The sequence below is a fragment of the Emydura macquarii genome, unplaced genomic scaffold (genome assembly GCF_026122565.2).
Source record: "Emydura macquarii macquarii isolate MOO-44397 ecotype Brisbane River unplaced genomic scaffold, CSIRO-AGI_Emac_v2 contig_2897, whole genome shotgun sequence".
Classification (NCBI taxonomy): Eukaryota; Metazoa; Chordata; order Testudines; family Chelidae; genus Emydura; species Emydura macquarii.
The window spans coordinates 27,860,037-27,881,495 of record NW_027133034.1 but is presented as its reverse complement, the minus strand read 5'-3'; the positions used below and the strand labels follow the sequence as shown (position 1 = coordinate 27,881,495).

The window sequence follows — 21,459 nt, the reverse complement described above, 5'->3', positions numbered from 1 at the left end:
AAATATTTTTTTATTTTATTATATTAAAATTTGTGTGAGATTATGAAAATGAATGTATCTGAACAAATAAATAACATTTATAACTTAATATTTATAAACAACCCGATCCTGGATAAATAACATTAGTAAAACTATGTGCAAGTCTGTGACTAGGATCTTGTAAAGGCTTTATTTACTAATGCACACAGGAATGGACAAAATGGAGCAGAAAAAAATATAAATGAAGGTAAGAATAAGGCAGGTGGGGTGAAGTAAAGCAAAGCAAAAGGACAAAAAAGGGAAGAAAAGAAGTAAAACTGGAAATCAAGACGACAATTGGAAGAAGTGACACAGAAAGAGAGAACAGGAATAAAATTAATTAACTATAGAATTCAATGCTTTAATATACGTGGGAAAGGGAGAAGGAGAAAGAAAATCTGGGAAGACAGCAACTGTTGGGAGGGCCTTCTACAGGAAGAAAGATGAAAAATGAATGCTCAAAGCTTAAAAACTAGTTAGAGAAGGATGGAAATCAGTTAGAAGGTAGATTGCTATCAGTTTCTACTATTACTGTCACATTCGGATAAAGAAGACAGAAAATAAAGGAAAATATGAAGGAGAAGAGAGAAATTTACAAATAGTAAAATACCTCAAATGAAGGGGTGCCAACAGGGAAAGGATGATCCGGTCTGTGTTTTTTTATTTTCTTTGCTTACTGAAACATCATTCCTATGATATATGTTACAATAGGTGGCAGTGTGACCATTCACTTAGTATATATTTTTCAATATTTTGTTTTGCATGAAATCAAGAATCTGTACAGTCTGTGTAGACCATGGCTTGTGCCATGTTTACTGCCAATACCATCCTTCACTACATATACAATGGGAACCTCATTGTCTAATAAAGTGATTCTAAACTGAACTAAAAATTTCCTTTCTGATAGATTGCGCTCAAAACCGAGCCTATGAAATCAATTTGTATGGACAGTAGCATGTCCTGCAAATGAATCAACAGTGCATAACGGGCACAAAGGAATTTCAATTTGAAGTGTCTCGCTAGCTAGAAGATAGGATTTGAGAGGAAAGGATTCCACCTTTTCATAATCCTGTCAGCATAGGCCAAGATTTTCAAAATATGCACACCAAAAACCAGGACCCATAGTCCATCTATAGGCACCTTTGCCAATCAGACCAAAGTGCCTGAACTCAGAATTGTTGTATGCAGTGTAGCTGCATTTGTGTCATCCTAGGGCATTAGAGAGGCGAGGTGGGTAGGTAATATCTTTTATTGAACCAACTTCTGTTGGAGAGAGAGACAGAATTTCACGCTTATACTGAGCTCTTCTTCAGGTCCTGAAGAAGGTCTTTAAAAAGAACTCTATGTAAGCTCAAAAGCTTGTTTCACCAATAAAAGATATTACCTCACCCGCCTCACCTCTCTAAACTCAGAATTTGAAATTTAGACACTCATGGTTGAAGATCTTGTCTATTGAAATTAAATTAAGTCTTCCAGACTCATTATACTAATCTTTTACAACAAATTATAAAATTCAAGACTCTTAACATGAATAACCTTAAACTCTATGTGTCATCCAGTCACCTTCTTAAGGGTCTAGTTCTGTCACTGTTACACTGAGTACATAGTACCTTACTACATGAGTAGTCCCACTGATTTCAGTGTGATTATTCATGTAGTACATTACTGCTCCATGTGAGTGACAGGCTCAGGTCCTAAAAGAATTTTCTCAGTAATCTAAGGACATACAGAAGTCTTTATCAATGAACTTTTCCCAATTTTAGTAGCTGGTTTTATAAAATAAATGCTTGCACATATGGCATGATGTGTGTGTGTGTGCACGCGTGTAGAGTCCATTCACGTTTCTCACATTTTTTCATTTAAACCGCAACTGAGATTTGCAAACAAACCTGCAAATCATGAAATAATCTAAAGCATTTCCCAGAATCCAAAATCTTACTCCTAACAAATAAATTGATTAAATCCCTTATTAAAGGTTGTCAGGCAGTTCATGAAAGTTAAAAATTACCTGCTTGAGAGCCTTTCTTCAAACATGAAACAAGCAATAAACAAACAAACAAACAAACAACAACAATAGGGGGTTGCACCAATGATTGCAATAATTAACTAATGTTTCATTATCTGACAATGACAAAAATTTGACACCTAAGCCACTTGATTTCTTTGGAGATTTTATTTATATTTTGCCACTACAAAAGATTACACTGATGGCTGGGATATTTAGGTGAAGTTACCAACCACTGAATGCCCCCAGATAAGCTGCAGCCTTCACCCAAAGGGACCTTCTTTTTCCCTAAGTCATTACAGAAAAAAAGAGGGGCCTGCAATAGAAATCACCACCATTGCAAGTCCTAGAAGCTAGGAGATGAAACTCTTTAAAGAGATTGATGTGTTGCAGAGTATAGATTACGCTTATATTTGCAACAGTATATTCTTGTAATTAATAAAAATATGATCTCAGATATTACTTCAAATCTGCCATGCTGGACATGCAATAGGTGAATCATGCAGCATGTGACTCTCTGGCCATCGGGAGCAAGATTCCACCCACTGCAAAATCCAGTTCACTCCTTTTGTGTTTGATCAGACCAGAGCTAGGATTTTCAATGAAGAAGTGTCAAGTTTTTTTACAAAAATGTGGAACAAGAGAAGCAGATTTTAGGCCGTTATGACTGTGTCTACATTAAAATCTATAGACCAGAATCTCAGCTGGTGTAGACTGACATGGTTTCATTGAAGTCAAAACAGGTGTTGAAGCAATGGATGGCATTTTAAGCACTGTATCATTTAACCCTGCTCAGAGCAGGTTTCCTTTTTGGGAAACTTGACTGAATATGATGCTTCAGTAATAACCTCTGATAGGACTGAATCTAATTAATCTAATTGCTAAAATTTAATATGTGGTAATGCTGCTCTTATTTCCTCCAATTCTATGTCTTATTTTTATGCAAAGGACTCCCAGTTATGCTTGCAATTGCTTAACTGTATTTTTGAGGGTTTAAAAAATAACTTTGCCAAAAATGGTATTTGCCATTCCTCATTCATTATTATCTTGATTCAAACCCCAATGAAATCAATGGAAAGACTGAGACTGAAGCAGGCCCTATATGAGTCTACTAGTCTCATGGTATCATTTATTGAAAGCTTTGACATTTTTTACTACATGCAAACTAATTACATATTATCTTTCTGGTATTACATAAACTCAATTAACTATGATTAAAAAACAAGTAAGGTACAGCTCTTATCTATAAAAAATGTTTCTTATGGATGACAGATCTCAACAGTAAATAAGAATATGCTAGTAATTCCAGCCTTTGAAGGATTGGAAGCACACCTCAACTAACATGTAAAGGGTACTGGTAACTTTAGTGGGGGGACTGAGTGTGTATATTTAGAATACAGCAAACAAAGATGGTACTGACGAATCTTTCTAGTTTTGCACAATATCATATCTATCAACTGGATGGGTTATGGATCTCAGAATATGGGAACAATACAACGCCTTTTAAAAAAGACAAACCTTTTATGACATGTCATGGTTAATTTAGCTCAAATGAATGAAAACTAGAGAATTGCATGCTTTAAAAACTAAGGAAGGTCACTGAATTAGATATTTGCAATCAGTCACTCTACATGGTGAATTTCACTGAAAACCAAAGAAATAAAGAAACCTTTTATCTGACTGAGATGTCCATTCTCTAGGTCTTCAGCCAATTTAGGATTATACACAGTTGGCAATTTCTTCTACCATTTTTCACTTCCCCCAAGGAGGATTCAGCATCTTATTACAATTCTCACCAGCAACATATCCAGGTTCAATATTTTTCTATTTATTTTTTAAGATGGTACAGTAAACCACAGCAGCACAGGGACAATCCGCATAATTTGTAAACATGAGTGCACATATGAAAATAAGACATCACTTAATGTGATGTCTTCCAAGGTTAATCATTCTCCCCTTGTAGAATCACTGTAATTGATCTTATTTTGGAAGCAAGCTGCTTACGTAGGTAAAGTGAGCAGGACTCAGCACCTGAGGGAGTGGGGGGTATTTGTTTCCACTAAGCAATAGAACTTTATTGTCTTGAGTAACTATAACATTTTTAAAGCTAGCGAGAATTAGCTTTTTCTGCAGTTACTTTAGCATTTTTGTTCTAAAGAAAACAAGGAACTACTGTACTTTTCTTTAATGATTTCTAGCAAAATGAGAATTATAAACGCATTCAATATTAATTTGAGCAGTTCAAGCAGCTTTATGTTGCTTATCCTATAGCTTTTAGAGTGCCTAACACACTGAGAGGAGAGCAGGAAACCATGAAAAAACTAAACAAAAGTTAAATGAGGAATGCACCTTTTAAATGCTATAGGTCAGATCCTCAGTCCCATCGTTGAGTGTTTTGTGCTGCCTCAGCGGTTCAAAGCAACTGCAAGCTAACCTAAAGAGGCAGTTGAGATTTCCTCCAACAGACAACTGTTGGTGATAGGCACAGCACTATGCCATCGATTTCCTCCACTGATATGGAGGCATGTCAGGAATGGGGAGAGGCATGTTAGAGGTGTGCAGCTGCAAGAGGGGGCAGACTGGACAGTACAGTGCTCTTCCTGACCCTCAGTCAGCACAGTAATCCCTGTGATGCTGCGGCACTCAGCATAACTTGCAGTAACCCTTAGGCTATACTAATTTACGAAAGGGACTGTTTGGCTCCCAGCCAGACCAGGTTCATGGAAGCAGAAAAGTGACTTACAGCAACGTCCCCCTTCTCACCACTCGCAAACTGAATCAAGTGTAAACTCAGTGTAGTGGCCCCATATACATTTCCACTCTGCTTCAACAAAATGAACAATAGCAGAATACACATTTTTATCTGGAAGCAGTAGCTGAGAGCAATTATCCTTTGCCAAGTCAGACACACACCTGGAGACTATCATTCATTTCCTCTAATAGGAAATGTTCTTAAGGTTTTTTTTATATGTTTACATAATGAATACCAATCCTAGCTTATGCAATCGAGAATGTATCACTGATTACACAAGGTCACTTCAACTCTACAGTTAAGAAGATAATTATCTATAAGTACATCATACAAGTCAAATTCCAAAATAATAAACCTGTGCTATTGCTGCATAAACACGTCAAGATTTAAAGTACTTTAGCTTCATAAAATAGCAATACAAATAGTTTACTAAACAATAATTCATAAAAGGCTAAAAAACAAACCTTAAAATTAAGCCACCACTTCAGGTTTGCAAAGGAATTTTATTCTCACTGCATTTTAAACAGAAGGTTGATTAGTGGTGACTCAGCTATTAACTACTACCCAACTCTCACTGCTACAAGTAGCAGATGGTTGAGTGGGTAAGCAAAGTGAAAAAGAAAGGTACAAAGCTCGCTAGTTAATGGACCAAATTCTCCGCACTTGTTTACACTCATACCACCTCACTGGTTTCAATGACTGTACATGCAAAAAAATTAGAAAACTGACCCACTGTTTGTAATTCTTAAGTGTCAGGAACAACTTGCTCAATTTTTCTGGATCGGATATTAAGTTAAATTTGCAGCTAGCGTGAGAGGGCCAGATATTCTGCCCTGGTTCTGTGTCTTCTATGCCACAGATGAGGCAGAAAGGAGATGAAAAGCTACACAACTAGCTCCATGGTTCTCCCTCTTTCACCCCTCCCCAGCACACACTGTGTGGCAGTGGCAAGTCAGGAAGGGGTATGGCTGAATCAGCTTATTAATATACTTATATGGATTTCTAACAGTAATGAAGAAGGCCCCAATTCAGAGCTCTACACACTCCTGACAAGTCACACAAACAAAAATAAAACCTGGCACTCAAGACAACCTTGGCCAGCAGAACGGCCCCTAAGGCGTCCTTAAAACTGCTGTAGTGTGGAGTTGTCCTGATAACTTCTGTAACTTCCACAACCAGCTGGTTCTGTCCCTGAAGTACAAAGGCAGCCACCTTGGATTTGCTGCTGAGCACTGCTTAACTACACTTGTGGGATCCAGCCCAGAAAGGCTTCTTGAAAGGCCCCAGTGTGGCATGTGTAAGCCAATCACTCACCAAAAGGTCCCTTCCCAGCTCACTCCTGAATTTTTCACTGATCACAACCATTTGAACTATGAGTCATTCAAACATACCTAGCAAATCAGAGCTTAATCCCTCAAGCAAACAACCTTTAATTCAATTAATCAGCCACAGGAAGTTACTGCCAGGTACGGAACAATACAGTAGGTATAGGTTTTAAGAAGAGCTGGTCGGGACTATTTGTCTTTGGAAAATGCAGCTCCATCAAAATCTCAACGTGTCACAAAATTATGCAGATTTTGCCAAAATTTCATACGGGAGAAAACTAAAAAAAAACTAGGTTCTGACAGCATCAAAACATTCTATTTTGATATTGTCAGAATGAAACATTTTGATTTTTCATTTTGAAATGACTTTGTTTGGTTTTTTTTATTTTGTCTTACAATATAATGCAACAAAAATTAAAATCAAAACAAAAATTTCAATTTTATCAAAATAAAACATTTTAATTGATCTGAAACAATTTTTATTTTTTTTATTTTTTTTTAGAATTTTCTTTTGTCGAGAATTTGATATTTTCAGGTTTCATTCCAATTAAAAAACTAAACCAAATTTCAAAATCCTTTGCAAAATGGAATTTCCATCCTCTGCACAGCTCTAATTTCAAGAGGGAAAATAGTGAAAGTAGTACAGTAAGATATTCCGCACATATAAATACTTTTCACAGGACCAGTCAAAGCGCTGCTACAGTCAAGACATGTCAATACATGACGGGGTTCGCAATTCTTTCTGTTCGTAACATGTGGATACATTCTTTTATCCACTTAGATAGCTTTGGCTAGATATGGCCTTGCCTTTTGTTGCATTCAGCCACTGAAATTAACAGTTTATCTGATTTCCTAAATGTTTTTGTTCTCTCTATGTAAAATGCTATCGCTCGTCTAACATCCAGTGTATGGCATGTGGCTTCCTGTGGGTTCGCGTGCAATTTGGGATAGAAGTTAGGTAAATGAATGGGTTGGTTAATGTGGAAGTCAGACAATTTTTGGCAGAAACTTTGGTTAAGGTCTAAGAGTGACCTTATCTCTGTGGAATATCGTGTATGGTAGATGTGCCATGAGTGCGTTAATCTCCCCTGCATGCCTGGCTGATATGATGGCAACTAAAAATGAGACTTTCATAGACATATGTAACAATGAGCATATTGCTAATGGTTGAAACGGTGCTCTAGTGATGGCCCTTAATACTAAATTTAGGTCCTATGGTGTTATTGGGGGACGTATGACAGGAAATACTCTCTGTATCCCTGCTAAAAACCATTTTACCATCGGGTGAGTGAAGACCATAGCTTGATTGATATTGTCATGGAATACTGTAATTGCTGCTAGATGAACCTTTAATGAACTAATCAATAATCCCGATTTTTTAAGTTCTAGGATATAGTCTAGGATGATCGGTATAGATAAGGATATTGCCATGATTTGTCTCTTTCTCTGCACCAGGAATCGAATCTGTGCCATTTTTGAAGGCAAGTCTTCCTAGTTGTTGGTTTTCCACTATTTAATAGCATCTGTCTGATTTGTTCCAAACATTCTAACTTGTCTGGTTGGAACCAATTAAGAAACATGCTGTTAGATGTAATTTGTATATCTCAGGGTGATAAATTCAGTCGCTGTCCTGTGAGAGAAGATCTTCCCTCGGGGGAAGTGTGATTGGTCTGCGTGCTGACAGATTGAGAACCACATCTGCCTGGGCCATGCTGGTGCTATTATTATGACCATCGCTTTGTCAGTCTTGATTTTGTGGATGGTCTTGGGTATCATTAGGATGGGTGGGAAGACATACAACAATCCCCTGTTCCAGTTGAGAAAGAATGCATCACGCATCGAGCCTGCTTCTAATCCTGCTCTTGAGCAGAATAGGTGACACGATTTTGTTTTGTGGCAAATAGGTCAATCACTGGAAGACCCCACCGTTGAAAGATATTGCATGGAACTTCAGTGTTCATCTGCCACTTGTGATTGTATGCAAAGTGTCTGCTGATGCTGTCTGCAGTAATGTTTTGTTTCCTGGGTAGACATGGCGCAGATATTTGGATGTTGTGCTGTATGCACCAGTTCCATAGTCTTATTGATTCGGTGCATAGGGAGTGGGATTTTGCTCCTCCCTGGTGGTTGATATAGAACATGCATGCTATATTGTCCGTCATTGTTTTTATTCATTTGTTTCTTATGAACAGTAGAAAGTGTGGACAAGCATTGTAGATTGCTCTGAGTTCTAGCACGTTTATGTGAAGACTGGTTTTGGGTTTTGACCACCTGCCTTGTATTGTGTGGTGGTGTAAGTGTGCTTCCCAGCCTAGAAGAGACACATTTGTCATAATCAGTGATGACCTCAGTGATGGTTGGGGTCGTGAAAATTGGATTCTGGACATCATGTTGTTTTCATAGGTCCACCACAATAGGGAATCGTTGGCACTGTCAACTCTTTGTTGAGACCATGCCTGTTTGGTCTGTAAACCAAGGCAAGCCATGCCTGGAAAGCTTGCATATGTAACCTGGCATGTTGGACCACAAATGTCATGGCTGCCATATGTGCCAAGAGTTGTACAGCAAGTCATGCTGTTATTGTTGGACTAATCGTCACACGTGATATTAGGTCTGTGATGGCCTTGAATCTGGGTCTTGGTAATGATTCCCTGGCTGTTATTGAATTGAGCTGTGCTCCTATGAATTCCAGTTGTTGTGCTGGATTCAAAGTGGATCTTTCAGTATTTATCTTCAGTCTTAATTGTTGGAATAGTGCTATAGTGCAGGCAGTGGCTTGTCTTGCTAGGGTTTCGCTGATTGCCTTTATTAGATATTTGTCTAGATATGGGGAAATTGTAATGCCCTGTCTCCTTAGGTGTGCGGTAACAACTGCGAGCACTTTGGAGAAAACGCTCGGTGCCACAGAAAGGCCAAATGGTAGCACTTTGTATTGGTAGTGGCTATGTGACACAATAAATCTTGGGAAGCATCTGTGAGCGGGGTGGATTGTAATATGAAAATAAGCATCTTGGAGGTCGAGGGCTGAGAACCAGTCCCCTTGGTATTATGGTGGATAGTGTGGCCATCTTAAATTTTTGTCGCCTCACGAATTAGTTTAACGTTCTCAGGTCTAGAATGGGTCTTCATCCTCCGTTCTTTTTCTGTACTACAAAGTAATGGGAATGAAACCCTTTTCCTCTGTGTGGTTGAGGGATGTGTTCTATTGCCCCTATTTATAGGAGATGATCTATTTCTTCGTGCAGTAACTGCACATGAGTTGGGTCCCTGAAGAGGGATGAGGAGGTGTTGTGGGTGGGAGGAATGGACATAAAAGGGATAGTGTATCCCAAATTGATAATTTCTATTACCCATTTGTCTGATGTAACTATTGACCAGTTGAGATGGAACTGTCGGAGGTGAAATTTGAAGTTTGTGATGGATGACTCTGGCATTGTCTGTTGAATGAGATTTCTCAGACTCGCAACCAAAGACTCAAAACTGCTGTTTGGATGGTGCAGACTGACGTCCTGAAGGTGCTTGTTGACGTTGCCTGTGTCTCTGTGCTCTCTGTTTTCCCTTCTCTGACTCATATTGCTTGTACTGTTGATGAGGTGGATATCTGCAGGTGTATGGTTGGAATCTATACTGCTTCCTCTTCATTGCAGATGTATAAATTCCTAAAGTTTGTAATGTGGCTCTGGAATCTTTCATTTGAGTGTAACACCTCGTCTGTTTTCTCCAAAAAAAGTTGAGCATTGTCAAATGGAAGATCTTCTATTTTTGTTTGTAGCTTTCTGGGAAGAGCAGCTGCATGAAGCCATGAGGCCCTGTGCATTACTTTGGTCATGGCTGTAGTCCTAGCTGTCGTATCTGCTATGTCCAGAGAGGCCTGTAGTGAAGTCCTCGCTACGAATTGTCCTTCAGTGAGTAGAGATTTGAATTGTTCCCTTTTGTTATCAGGTAAGTTGTTTGTGAATTGGGCTCATTTTTTCATAAATGGTATGGTCATAATTGGAAAGCAGGGCTGAACATTTTGATACTCTCATCAATAGAGTAGAAGATGAGTAGACTTTTCTTCCTAGCAGATCGAGTCTTTTCCAATCCTTGTCGGATTGTGGTGTAGACTTGTAGCTTGTTTGTTTTCCCCTCTGATTTGCTGCCTCTGTAACTAATGAATTTGCAGGTGGATGAGTGAATAGAAATTCCATCCCCTTGGCTGGGATATAGTATTTTCTATCATTCCTTTTGTTAGCTGGGAGGAATGGTGGCTGGTGTCTGCCATATGGTGTTGGCTGGGTCCATCAACACTCAATTTTTGATGATGTCGTGGTATGCAGAATTTTTAGTAATTTGTGATGAGACTGTGACCTATTCCAGTGGAATTTCAAGCTCTTGTGCAACCCTCTTGAATAAGTCATTAAATTGCTTGGAGTCATCTGTCGGTGTCAGCGTGGGTGGGATTACTGCTTCATCTGGTGATGAAGATGATCTGTGTGTGTGGGGAATGATGTTTCTTGTTCCCCACTTATCTCTGTTACTCATGTTTCTTCCACTGCCTCAGTTGATGTAGTTGGGGGCAACTGTCTGGATGACCTCGCTCTAATCGTCTGAGAGCTAGTTATCTATTGTATGCCTTGGAGTAGGTGGACTAGGCATCCCACTTATGCCATCGCATTTGGTATGGCATATGAGGACCAAACCATGGTGGCCTATACCATGGATATGACCTGTTACCCCTTCGAGGTGTATATCCACATGACTGTAGAGATGATCTGGTGGGGGAGGAATGCTCTGAAGAAAATTGAATTTCCTCTAGCTTACTGTCTTCTGTGCTGATGGAATGCACTAGGGAAAAAGCCTCATAGTGGGCAATATGTATTGGTGATGTATGGGCCCTGGCGGTGCAGTGGTCGGTACCATTGAGCCTTGCTCAGATGTTCTCTGCACCACGTCCTTTTTTGGTGCCAGGTTGGAGGAGCGATGCTTTTGTTTAGTCTTCGACTCCTCACCAGACGATTTGAGTCCTTGGGTGGCACAGACCAATTTGTACCTGAGGGACCCATCGCCACTTTGGTACTCTGTGTAGAGGACAGCCTCTTGGGCGAGCGTCTTTTCTTTGATGCAGTGGTATCTGGCGGTGATGAGGCTCTCCTTCTCGGAGTGCACTCAGGACTCTCAATGGCAGGCTTGTCTGGTTCCAGATAAGAGGAAGGTCTGAGGGATTTTTCCATGAGGACAAGTTTTAGCCTCAGGTCTCTGTCTCTCCTCGCTCTGGCTTTCAAATTACTGCAGAGAGTGCATTTCTGTGAAGCATAGGTTTCCCCTAGACAGCGAACACATTGTGAGTGGCCGTCTGAGGCTGGCATGGCCTCTCGACATGAGGTGCACCTTTTGAAGCCTTGGGAACCCAGCATGTCTAAAAACTTAATTTATTCCTTAATAGAAAAGGATGAAAAGAAAAACAAACTTATATTATTGGTGTGGGGGTTTTTTTTAAAACGTGTAACTGAATAAATAACTAACTAAAACTGACCAAACTATGACTAAACTAACTAATTTTCTATTATTATTATTCTAGATAGGACGAGAAAACTTCACTCCTGTTGATGCTCCATCTCAGACCAGGGACGGTTGAAAAGGAACTAAGGGGTCGCACGTGCACCAAAAGACGTGCCAACGGTGCCATGAGACAGAAGCTGCGTTCATATGCATGAAACGGATGAGTACTGCTAAAAGATCTCAGATCAAGGATGCAGGATGCGACAACACCAAAAGTGGACCACTCACAGGGACAGCACTCGAAGAAGAACCTCTTCTATTGCACCCACTTGCAAAAGGGCCTGAACCTCCTGTATGAGGAGTTGCTTGTCAGAGGGGTCCCTGATGAGGGACTGGGAAGGGGGTTATTAAGGATCATGGCACTGAGGTTCCTGTGAGCGAGAGGGTCTGTGGTACTTTGGTCTGTGGAAACCCCGATGGGTTCCAAAACTGCCAAGGACCAGGCCACTGACCCTAAGGCCAAACACCCATTGGTGGTAACATGGGGAACTCAGCCATCTGGCTGGAAGGTTGCCCTTTTGGAGGGACTATGGACTCTCCATCTGAGTCTGAGAAAATGCTCCTGGGCGACCATGGGGGCGCCAACGCCGCATGCCTCTCCGTGCTGCCTCTTTCATGCCAGTGCTCCGGTGTCAGGGAGTGGTGCCAGGACCTCTAGCACCAGGTATCCCATGACCACGTTTTGTCCTTAGGTTTCCTATAACAACTTGGCGAGCAGTGCTGGGGCTCCAGGGATCCGCTTCGGGAGTCCGCGGATTGGTGCCAAGGCCTTGGGGAACAGCAGTGTTCTGAGGATCAGTACCGTCGATCCGGAGATCAGCACCTGTCATCTGGGAACCGGATACAGGATCCTGACCTCTCACAATGCGGATCTGGGGATCGGTACTGCGGGCCATGTGATTGCTAACAGGTGGCATCCTGGTGACAGGGAGCACTTTGGTGTTCTTGGTGCGGAGGCCTCCCTTCAATCAGTGTGGGTGACACCAGGATAGCCAGGAGGTCCTTCACTGCCAGGAACAGCCTCAGGCCTACTGGGGACCATTAGGTGCCAGGGGCCTTTGCCACTCCATGGAGTCAGCAGAGGAGCAGGCACTAGGCTCAATGCCTGTGTGGGCAGAGATCCCCTTGAAGTCACAGGGGACGAGTGGCCCGGTGTGGGTCTCACTGAAGTCCCTGTGTTTTTCTTAATTGACTTTAGTACCGGTGAGCATCCCCTTTCAGCGTGAGCCTTTTTTGGTTGCTGCTTTGGCACTGGAGATGTCGGGCAATGCCAGGAGAACGACAGCGCCAGGCAGGTGCTACTCACCAAGGCCAGAGTGCTCGGTGCCAAGTCCAACCTCGGTTCCGATGCTGGTCTGAGTGCTGATTCCATCAGGATGGCCCTGAGCCTGATGTCTCCGCCTTTCTTGGTTCTTTGCAAATTTTACACTTTTCCCGCACGTGAGCTTCTCCTAAGTATTTCAAGCAGCTCTGGTGCGGGTCACTCAGTGGCACTGGCTTCTTACAAGAAGTGCAGGGTTTAAACCCCAGGAACCGGGGACATGCCCTGACCCTGGGTCAAACGCACTAAAAGTAACAACAAAACTAACTACATACACTGGATAAACAAGCAAACCACAAGGTCGACAAGGACTTGCGGGAGCAAGAGAGCATTCCAGCACTATCACAGGTGGTAAGAAGGAACTGAGAGGGAGGGGGACCAGCAGCGCCCTATATACAGGCACATACGCATGCCACTGCAGAGGATACCACTAGGGGAAATATTTCCAGCACCGGTGCAAGTGACACACACACACCTAATTCAGAATGAACTATAAGAAAGCACTCAAAGAAGAACAAATGAATATAAACTGGTCATCAACAAGTTAAAATTAGATGGTTTCTAACCATCAGAGGAGTGTTTCCAAGGGGAGCAGCAGGGGCAAAAAATTTAACTTGTTTCAAAACGGATCATGATACATTTATGGAGAGGATGGTTTGAGGAGGCTGCCTACAATGGTACGTGGTCCAATTGCGACTGTTACTAGCAAAAATCCCCAATAGCCAGAGATTGGGCACTAGATGGGGAGGGCTCTGAATAACTGCAGAGAATTCTTTCCCAGGTATCTGGCTGGTGCGGTTTGCCAATATGCTCAGGGTTCAAATGACTGCCATATTTAGGGTTGAGAAGGAATTTTCCCTGAGGTCAGACTGGCAGAGATGCTGTGTGTGTGTGTGGGTGGGTGGGTGGGGGGTGTTTGCCTTCCTCTGTGGCATGGGTCACTTGCTGGTTTAAACTAAAGTAAATGATGGATTCTCTGTAACTTGAAGTCTTTAATCATGATTTGGGTACTTCAGTAACTCAGCCAGAGGTTATGGGTCTATTACAGGAGTGAGTGGGTGCAGCAGGCCAGACTAGATGATCACGATGGTCCCTTCTGGCCTTAAAGTCTATGAGAATTACCAATGCTCTAAAGTCCTACCTAAGAGACAGGAAATTCCGATTCGTAGAATTTCACCATCATCATCGTGTCAACGGGAGTTAGGAGAGCTCTATTTTAATCAACAACTATCTCTCTCTCAAAAACAAAAACCCTAGAGACAAGGCAGCAGCACCAATTATTTTTAACTCTGTATTTATTTAAATATTCTGGCTACAATTTAACTTTTTTCTTTATTTTTAATTAAAAATTAATATAGTGTTTGTGAAAAGTGCAAAATTGACAGCCCCAAGACTGAACTTCTCTGTTCACAAAACAGATAGAGCAAAGCAGCTTTCAAAAATATCTCAGGCACCCATTCATCAAGGTATTTAAGCACGTCCAATTTTAAGCACACAAGAAGCCCCATGAGGTATGCATTTATGATTACAAGTGCTAATAATCACAGTGTTGTACCTCAATGGATCATCTGAAAAGCAAACAGACAAAATACTGAACCTAAATAAGTGAGGAATATTGTCTATGGTCATTCAGGTGTTTAAAGTTAAGCATGTGTTTGTTGCTTAATTGGAGTCTCAATTCATTAAGGGCCTGACCCAAAAGCCCAGTGAAGTCAGTGAAAGTCTTTCCATTGACTCAAATAGGCAGTTAATCAGGTCCTACAGCTGTACCATCTATGATGGCATTTTCCTTTATTGTTTGTACTATCAACGAGAATTCTCAGCCCATTTCTTCACTCCGGCAATAACTCATGACTGATAAATTAGAGCCTTATCTTGCAAACCCTTATTTATGTGACGAATCCTTGTTTATGTAAATAGCCACAATGAACTGAACTGATACTCAAGTGAGTAAGAACTACTTGTATGAGTAAGGGTTTTCAGGATTTGATCCTAATGTAGAATTTGCCATTATTTCACACACTTCAGCATTTGAGAGTAAAATTTCATCATCTCTTAGGCTGCATAAGAGCATAATAATATACAATTATCACCGTTCCTTGTTCATGTGTGTGTTTTAGGCATATCACTTCAATTTGTGTTTCAAGGATCCAGTATGAACACCTGTAGACACCACCATGCGCACATCTATAGATTCTCTAGTCCAAAAAGGAAATGTAATTGGCAAGAGAGTACTAATACAGAGTTCACATGGTCTGTTTGCTTGAAGCTTTTAGAAATGTAGATTGAAATTACTGTTCCTATAATGCTAATTGTCAATATATTTCTGGCATTTGAGGTGCCTGGAAAAGAATGCAATATTCCAGGTGTGGTCACACTATATCTGTAAGGAGAAAGAATAGTCCCTCCCTCATCCAGGGTAAGATGTCTCCCAGAATGTAGCATAGTGAAGAAATGTCATTTTTTGCAGCCATCTCATTGCAAATTCATGTCTCAGATTTCCCTATGAAATGACAAGGTGCTGGCATTTATTCCAGGATATAAAGGGAATAAAAGAAATTTGGGAATAGCCTGTATACCATGTTGTTGGAATTTAGGATCAGGCAAGCCACACTGACCAGCTATGCTTGCTTGTCTCTGCACGTGACTGCATAAATCACCATTATGATGATATATAATCAGAAAAATAAGAAAAATGTCACAATTACTTATTCAATCAACCAATCTTCATAGTAACAAAAACCATATGTATCAAAAATAGAAAGGTGGATATGTTGGGACATTCTGGCATCTCCCTATACTGTCAGAATACAGAGTATTGCAATAGCACTTCAAAGATGCATTAGTTGCAGGGCAGATTTTAATGATCTTTCACACCCTTGTTCTTGCTGTTCTTTTAAACAGTTTTCTAAAAATACCTGTCAGGGCTTGAAACTGCCTAATGCCATCAGGGAGATTGCCTATTATGAGCACAACATAGAACTTTCAACAAGTTTGAGTCAACCACACCATAAACCTATGTCTCCTTTCTAAACATCTGAAACAATTCCAGGCATTTCACACAAATACTACGTACATGTGCCATCAGACAGCAACTACAGCATTACCTATATGTAATTTACTTTAAAGTAGAACTAAGACTTGTTTGTACACGAATAGGCATTCTGCAACATTCTAAATCCCAGGCCTTACTAATGGCATAGAAGAAGAAATCTTGAAAATATACTATAAAATCCCATTCAGCTCTGCTTTAATAGTGCTTTTCTGCTTTCCCGGCAAAGTGAAGACTAGGCGGTAGGGAAGAGAGAAATCTTAACCCTAACTACAAATACCCAGCAAGAAAGATTATACTTGGGAATACATTTTAAGTATAAGAAGGGTTTTTGTGGGGGTGATTAAAAGAAAAACTGGCAATAAAAATAGTTTAATTTCACTGTGCACACTAAAAACTGTTAACTTGATTAGTTTCACTATTTCTTCTTTCAGATTTGAAATAAAAACTTACATCTTTTCCCAGCACTCTAAGTTCAAACTGCATTTCCTTGAAGTGGACCTTTGTAATTCTAGGCCTAAATATTGAAAGAAAGATAAAGAAAAGTGTTATGGTATTTAAATCCAACACATCAGAAAGATACAAAGAAGAAACAAAAAACTTGAAAGGAGGGTTTCAGTAAGCCATTCACACATAACTTTTACCAGTGCTCCAATATGTCTCACAATACATTACTCACAAGAAAAAAGTGATACTTAAACGCTAATGTGAGCAGGGAAAGGTAAAATCATCTCTTGCAATATTAGGAATAGAAAACAGTTAGACAATATAATGTAGCCAGAAAAATCGGTGATTCCAAGTATATTGGTTTAGTTCTTATAAAACTAACCAGTCATATTATATGTATATTCGGTATTGTTTATTTTTCCTTATAGTCACATTATTTTAATACAGTCTGCACTATTAAGTTGTACATACCAGAAATATTTCCCTACTTGTTTTTTATTCTTGTAAACAACAACTCCAACCGGTGTTAGTCCTAAAAAATATTCAGACTTGTTTTCACCCTGGAAAATAGAACATATGTCATTTTATTACTTACAACCACAATTTTATTTTCATAGATATTATCTAAGAAGCAGTGTGGCCAGGTGGATAGAGCACTGGCGTGGGACTCAGGAGAAATGGGTTCTATTATTGGCTCTGCTGCCGGGTGGCCTTGGGCAAGTCATTTTAACCTCTCTGTGCCTCAGTTTCCCCATCTGTAAAATGGGGATAATGATACTGACCCCCTTTGTAAAGCTCTCTGAAATCTGCTGATGAAAACCTGTCAAGAGATTATTATCATCATCATAATCATTTTAGTAAGCTAGCCACCCAATCCTACAAAATTCTCTCTTACTTGCGTAATCTTTACTCATGGGAGTAATCCTATAAATTTCAATGGGACTGCTCTCATAAGTAAGGATTATTTACATGAGTCAGGTCAGAGTGAGAAACAATTAATCAACTAAATTGCCATATTTCTCTTCTTTACAATACTCTTTAGAAAGTAATTACAGTCAAAACTTCACACTTCATAAGATACAGTATTTACTCAGAATATATATACTTCAGAATGCTAATATAGGTTTATTCTACCATATCAACCAAGACACATGAACCATCAGTCTGATCAACCAATTTCTGGTCTCTGCAGAACTGAAATATGTAATGATAATATTGGGAAATCATGGAGGGGTCAAAAATCGTAATGAAATGGAGACACAGAAAGTGATACAATCAGTCATCTCTCCCTGATCTAACCAGCATCCATGTACCGCATTAAATAAAAAGAACTTTGGACAGGAGCAGAAAGGGGGAAATGCGTACTTGAGGATTCCCGTCCTGTTCATGAGGAACGCGTCAGATATCAATCTGGCCTCATGACCCCGGAGCGAGCAGAACCTCGGGCACTTCGTGTTCCAGGCTGACGTGAATAGATCCAGTTGGGGAACACCCCAATTCTGGAAGATCAAAGCCACGACCTCTGGATACAACGACCAGTCGTGGCGGGGTAGAAACGACCTACTGAAGTGATCCGCCTCGTTGTTCCTCACTCCCGGGAGGCGAGAGGCAGTTGGTTGGAAGTTGTGCCTCACAGCGAAGTCCCACAAGCAGATGGCTTTCTGACAGAGGGCTGAGGAGCACGATCCCCCCTGCCTGTTTATATAAAACATGGCTGCGGTGTTGTCTATCAGCACCTGCACCACCCTGCCCATCAGGAATCGAAGGAACACCTTGCACGCTAGGCAAATGGCCCTGAGCTCCTTCACATTGATGTGCAGGCGCCTCTTCTCCCCCGACCAGCGTCCGAGTGCCTAGATTGGTGCTGATGTGGGCTCCCCATCCCACTCCGAGGCATCGGAGATTAGGGTGACCGACGGGACCAGTTCCCTGAACAGGACACTCTTCATCACTGCCCTGGGAGTCCGCCACCAGTTTCAGAGGCTAGGACTGGTGGGGGAAGTGTGACCACCCGATCTAAAGGGTATCTGCTCAGTAAATATGCCAAGGCCAACACACTTGAAGCAGCCTAAGCCTAAGGCGAGCTAGTCTCACTACATACATGCAGGCTGCCATGTGGCCTAACAGCTGTAGGCAGTGCCTGACTGTTGTTGTGGTGCATCGCTGCAGCTCGGAGATGATAGAGACCATCACCTCGAAACGTGGTTGAGGCAGGAAGGCTCTGGCCTGGGAAGCGTCCAGGGAAGCATCCCAATGAATTCAATTCGTTGCACTGGGGTTAGCGTGGACTTCTGCTTGTTTATGAGTAGTACCAGCTTGCAGCACATGGAGCAAGTGAGGGTCACGCTTTCCTGCACTTGGGACCTGGACCTGCCCCTGATCAGCCAATCATCCAGGTAAGGAAAAATCTGCACACCCTTTCGTCTCAGGTGGGCAGCCACTACTGCCATGCACTTGGTAAACACCCTTGGAGCCGAAGATAGGCCAAAGGGCAGGGCTGTAAACTGGTAGTGGGAGCCAGCCACCGTGAAATGGAGAAAACGCCTGTGGCTGGGGAGAATAGACACATGAAAGTATGCGTCCTTGAGATCGAGGGCGGCATACCAGTCTCCTGGATCCAGGGAAGGATAATGCAGGCTAGGGAGACCATGAGAAACCTGAGTCGTTTGACATATTTGTTTAAACGACGCAGGTTCTAATATGGGTCTCAGACCCCCCCCCCCTTTGCCTTAGGGATGAGGAAGTACCTCAAATAGAACCCCTTCCCCCTTCTACTTTCAATTTCCACGCTCCTATGTTGAGGAGAGTGTCCACTTCCTGCAAGAGGAGTTGCTCGTAAGAGGGGTCCCTGAAGAGGGACGGAGGGGGAGATGTAAATTGTAGGACATAGCCCTCTGAGACTATCCCAAGGACCCAATGGTCCGAAGGGATTTTTGCCCATTCAGGATAGAAGGGCCTTAACCTGTTCAGGAAGGGGTGGGGTGGATCCAGGAGAGCAGTTGGGGCACCACTCTTGGGCACACCATCAAAATTGCCTCCTCTGGTTGCCCAACATCCTGGGGGGCCCCTGCTGGGGAGCTGAGGATGAGCTGGGGGGCTGATTCCTTCCTCTAAACCCCCTATTCCTATCCCTATTCCTATAGGGTTGAAAAGGCCTGGGTGGAGGTCTTGGTTGCTGCTGCGCCTGGGGCCATGACTGATGCCTGGAAAACTGGGGCGTGTAAAGGCCCAGGGAGCGAAGCACGGCCCTAGAGTCCTTCAGACCGTGCAACTTCGCATCAGTCTGGTCACAAAATAGGGCCGACTCATCAAAGGGGAGGTCCTGAATAGACTTCTGCACCTCCTAGGACAGGCCTGAGGATTGCAGCCATGAGCACCTTCTCATACAGATGGCGGAGGCTATGGCCCTGCCCACCGAGTCAGCAGCATCACAGGATGTCTGGAGTGCTGCCCTGGCTACCGTGGTTCTTCCTCCACGATAGTGCTAAAGTCTGCAGCCTGAACCTGGGGCAGAGCCTCAGCGAACCACCTGAGGGAGTTCCACAGGTTGAAATTATATCTGCCCAGGAGGGCCTGATGGTTGGCAACCCTGAACTGCAGGCTTGCGGTGGAATAAACCTTTCTCCCAAACAAGTCCAGCTTCTTATTGTCCTTGTTCTTGGGAGTGGACCCTGGCTGACCTTGCCTGTCTTGCTTGTTAGCCGCGTCTACTACCAAGGCTCCCAGGGCAGGGTGAGTGAACAAATACCCAAATCCCTCGGCCGAGATGTAATATTTTTTCTCGGCCACCTTTGACATGGGGCGACCGAGGAAGGGGTTTGCCACAGGGCCTTTACAATCTTAAGGACCTTTTTGTGGACTGGGAGGGCCACTCTCGCTGGGGCAGCCGCCGCCAGCACATTAAAGAGGCTATCTTCGGCCTCTTTTAACTCCTTTACCTCCAGCCCCAAGTTGGAGGCCCCCCTCTTGAGCAGCTCCTGGTGTGCCCTGAAATCCTCCAGTGGCGCCGAGTTGTCCCAAGAGACTGGCTCGTCAGGTGAGGAGGAGGAAGACTGCCGAGGTGCGTCCTGTGGGTGCTCCCCCTTTTGGCGAAGGGTTGCACCCGTAGAGGGCCCCTCCATGAGGTCCGACTCCGCATCCGAGGAGTGGTGTCTACAGGCCTTCTCCTGTGCTGAAGGCATGGACTGTACCCCCAATGACATAATGGATTGGGACCCTGGCCCCACCTGGATACCCCATGGGGCCCAATAAGGCCATCGTTGCAGCCACTGTCCCTGGGGCCATCCTGGGGCTGGCTGTGCCACAGGCTATGATGCTTTGTGGGGGCCTCGGCTCTCCCAACTACTGTCGACCCTGGAAGACCCTGAGTCATTCTCATAGCCAGAGGCCTTGGACCGGTAGTGCCTTGTACATTCTCAGTCCCGGGCACTCTTCCGTGCCGGGGACCGCCCTCTTGATGTCTCTGACCTGGAGGACGATGAGGACCACCTCCGTCACCACGAGTGGTGCCAATGAACAGTGGTGCGCTCCGGAGAGCTAGAGGTACCAGAGTGTCGTCTCGGTACCGATGATTTCCACTGCTGCTTGCCTTGCGGCCCTGCAGACATCTTCAGTGACCGAGGTCAGCGCCGCTCCAAACTCCTCAGGGCTGAGCCAGACTCTGGCAACCTGGTTCCACGTTGTGGACTGTGCAGTGCCAAGTCTTCCTCCAGTGACTAGGTTCCACGCCGTCTTAGTGCAGGCGAACTCCTCAGTGTCGGGTCCTCCGACAGCGGCCGGGTTCTGCACTGTCTAGGTACGGGGTAACTCCTCGGTGCCGGGTATCTGGAATGGGAGCTGTCCAAGCGCCGCCTGGATTCCTTGACCAGTGACGCCTCCTGGCTTGCGCTGCCTCCAATGCCAGGGATCAACGTCGGCGCTGAGAGGGAGACTCCATGTCCTGTGCCAGAGCAGGTCAGCTCAACAACACCGACCTGGAGCAACTACTGTGGGAGCAGC

At 43.0% G+C, this 21,459-nt stretch overlaps 1 protein-coding gene across 1 annotated transcript in view; it reads right to left on the bottom strand.

Moving 5' to 3' along the window:
- The window catches only part of EPB41L4A (erythrocyte membrane protein band 4.1 like 4A), a 209,401-nt gene that overhangs the window by 83,399 nt on the left and 104,543 nt on the right, over nucleotides 1-21,459 (bottom strand). Inside the window, exons 9-10 of the mRNA XM_067568812.1 lie at nucleotides 16,933-17,021; nucleotides 16,468-16,531 (exon numbers count right to left, since the gene is read on the bottom strand). Coding sequence (XP_067424913.1) covers nucleotides 16,468-16,531; nucleotides 16,933-17,021 — 153 coding nt within the window. The remainder of the gene's footprint in view (nucleotides 1-16,467; nucleotides 16,532-16,932; nucleotides 17,022-21,459) is intronic.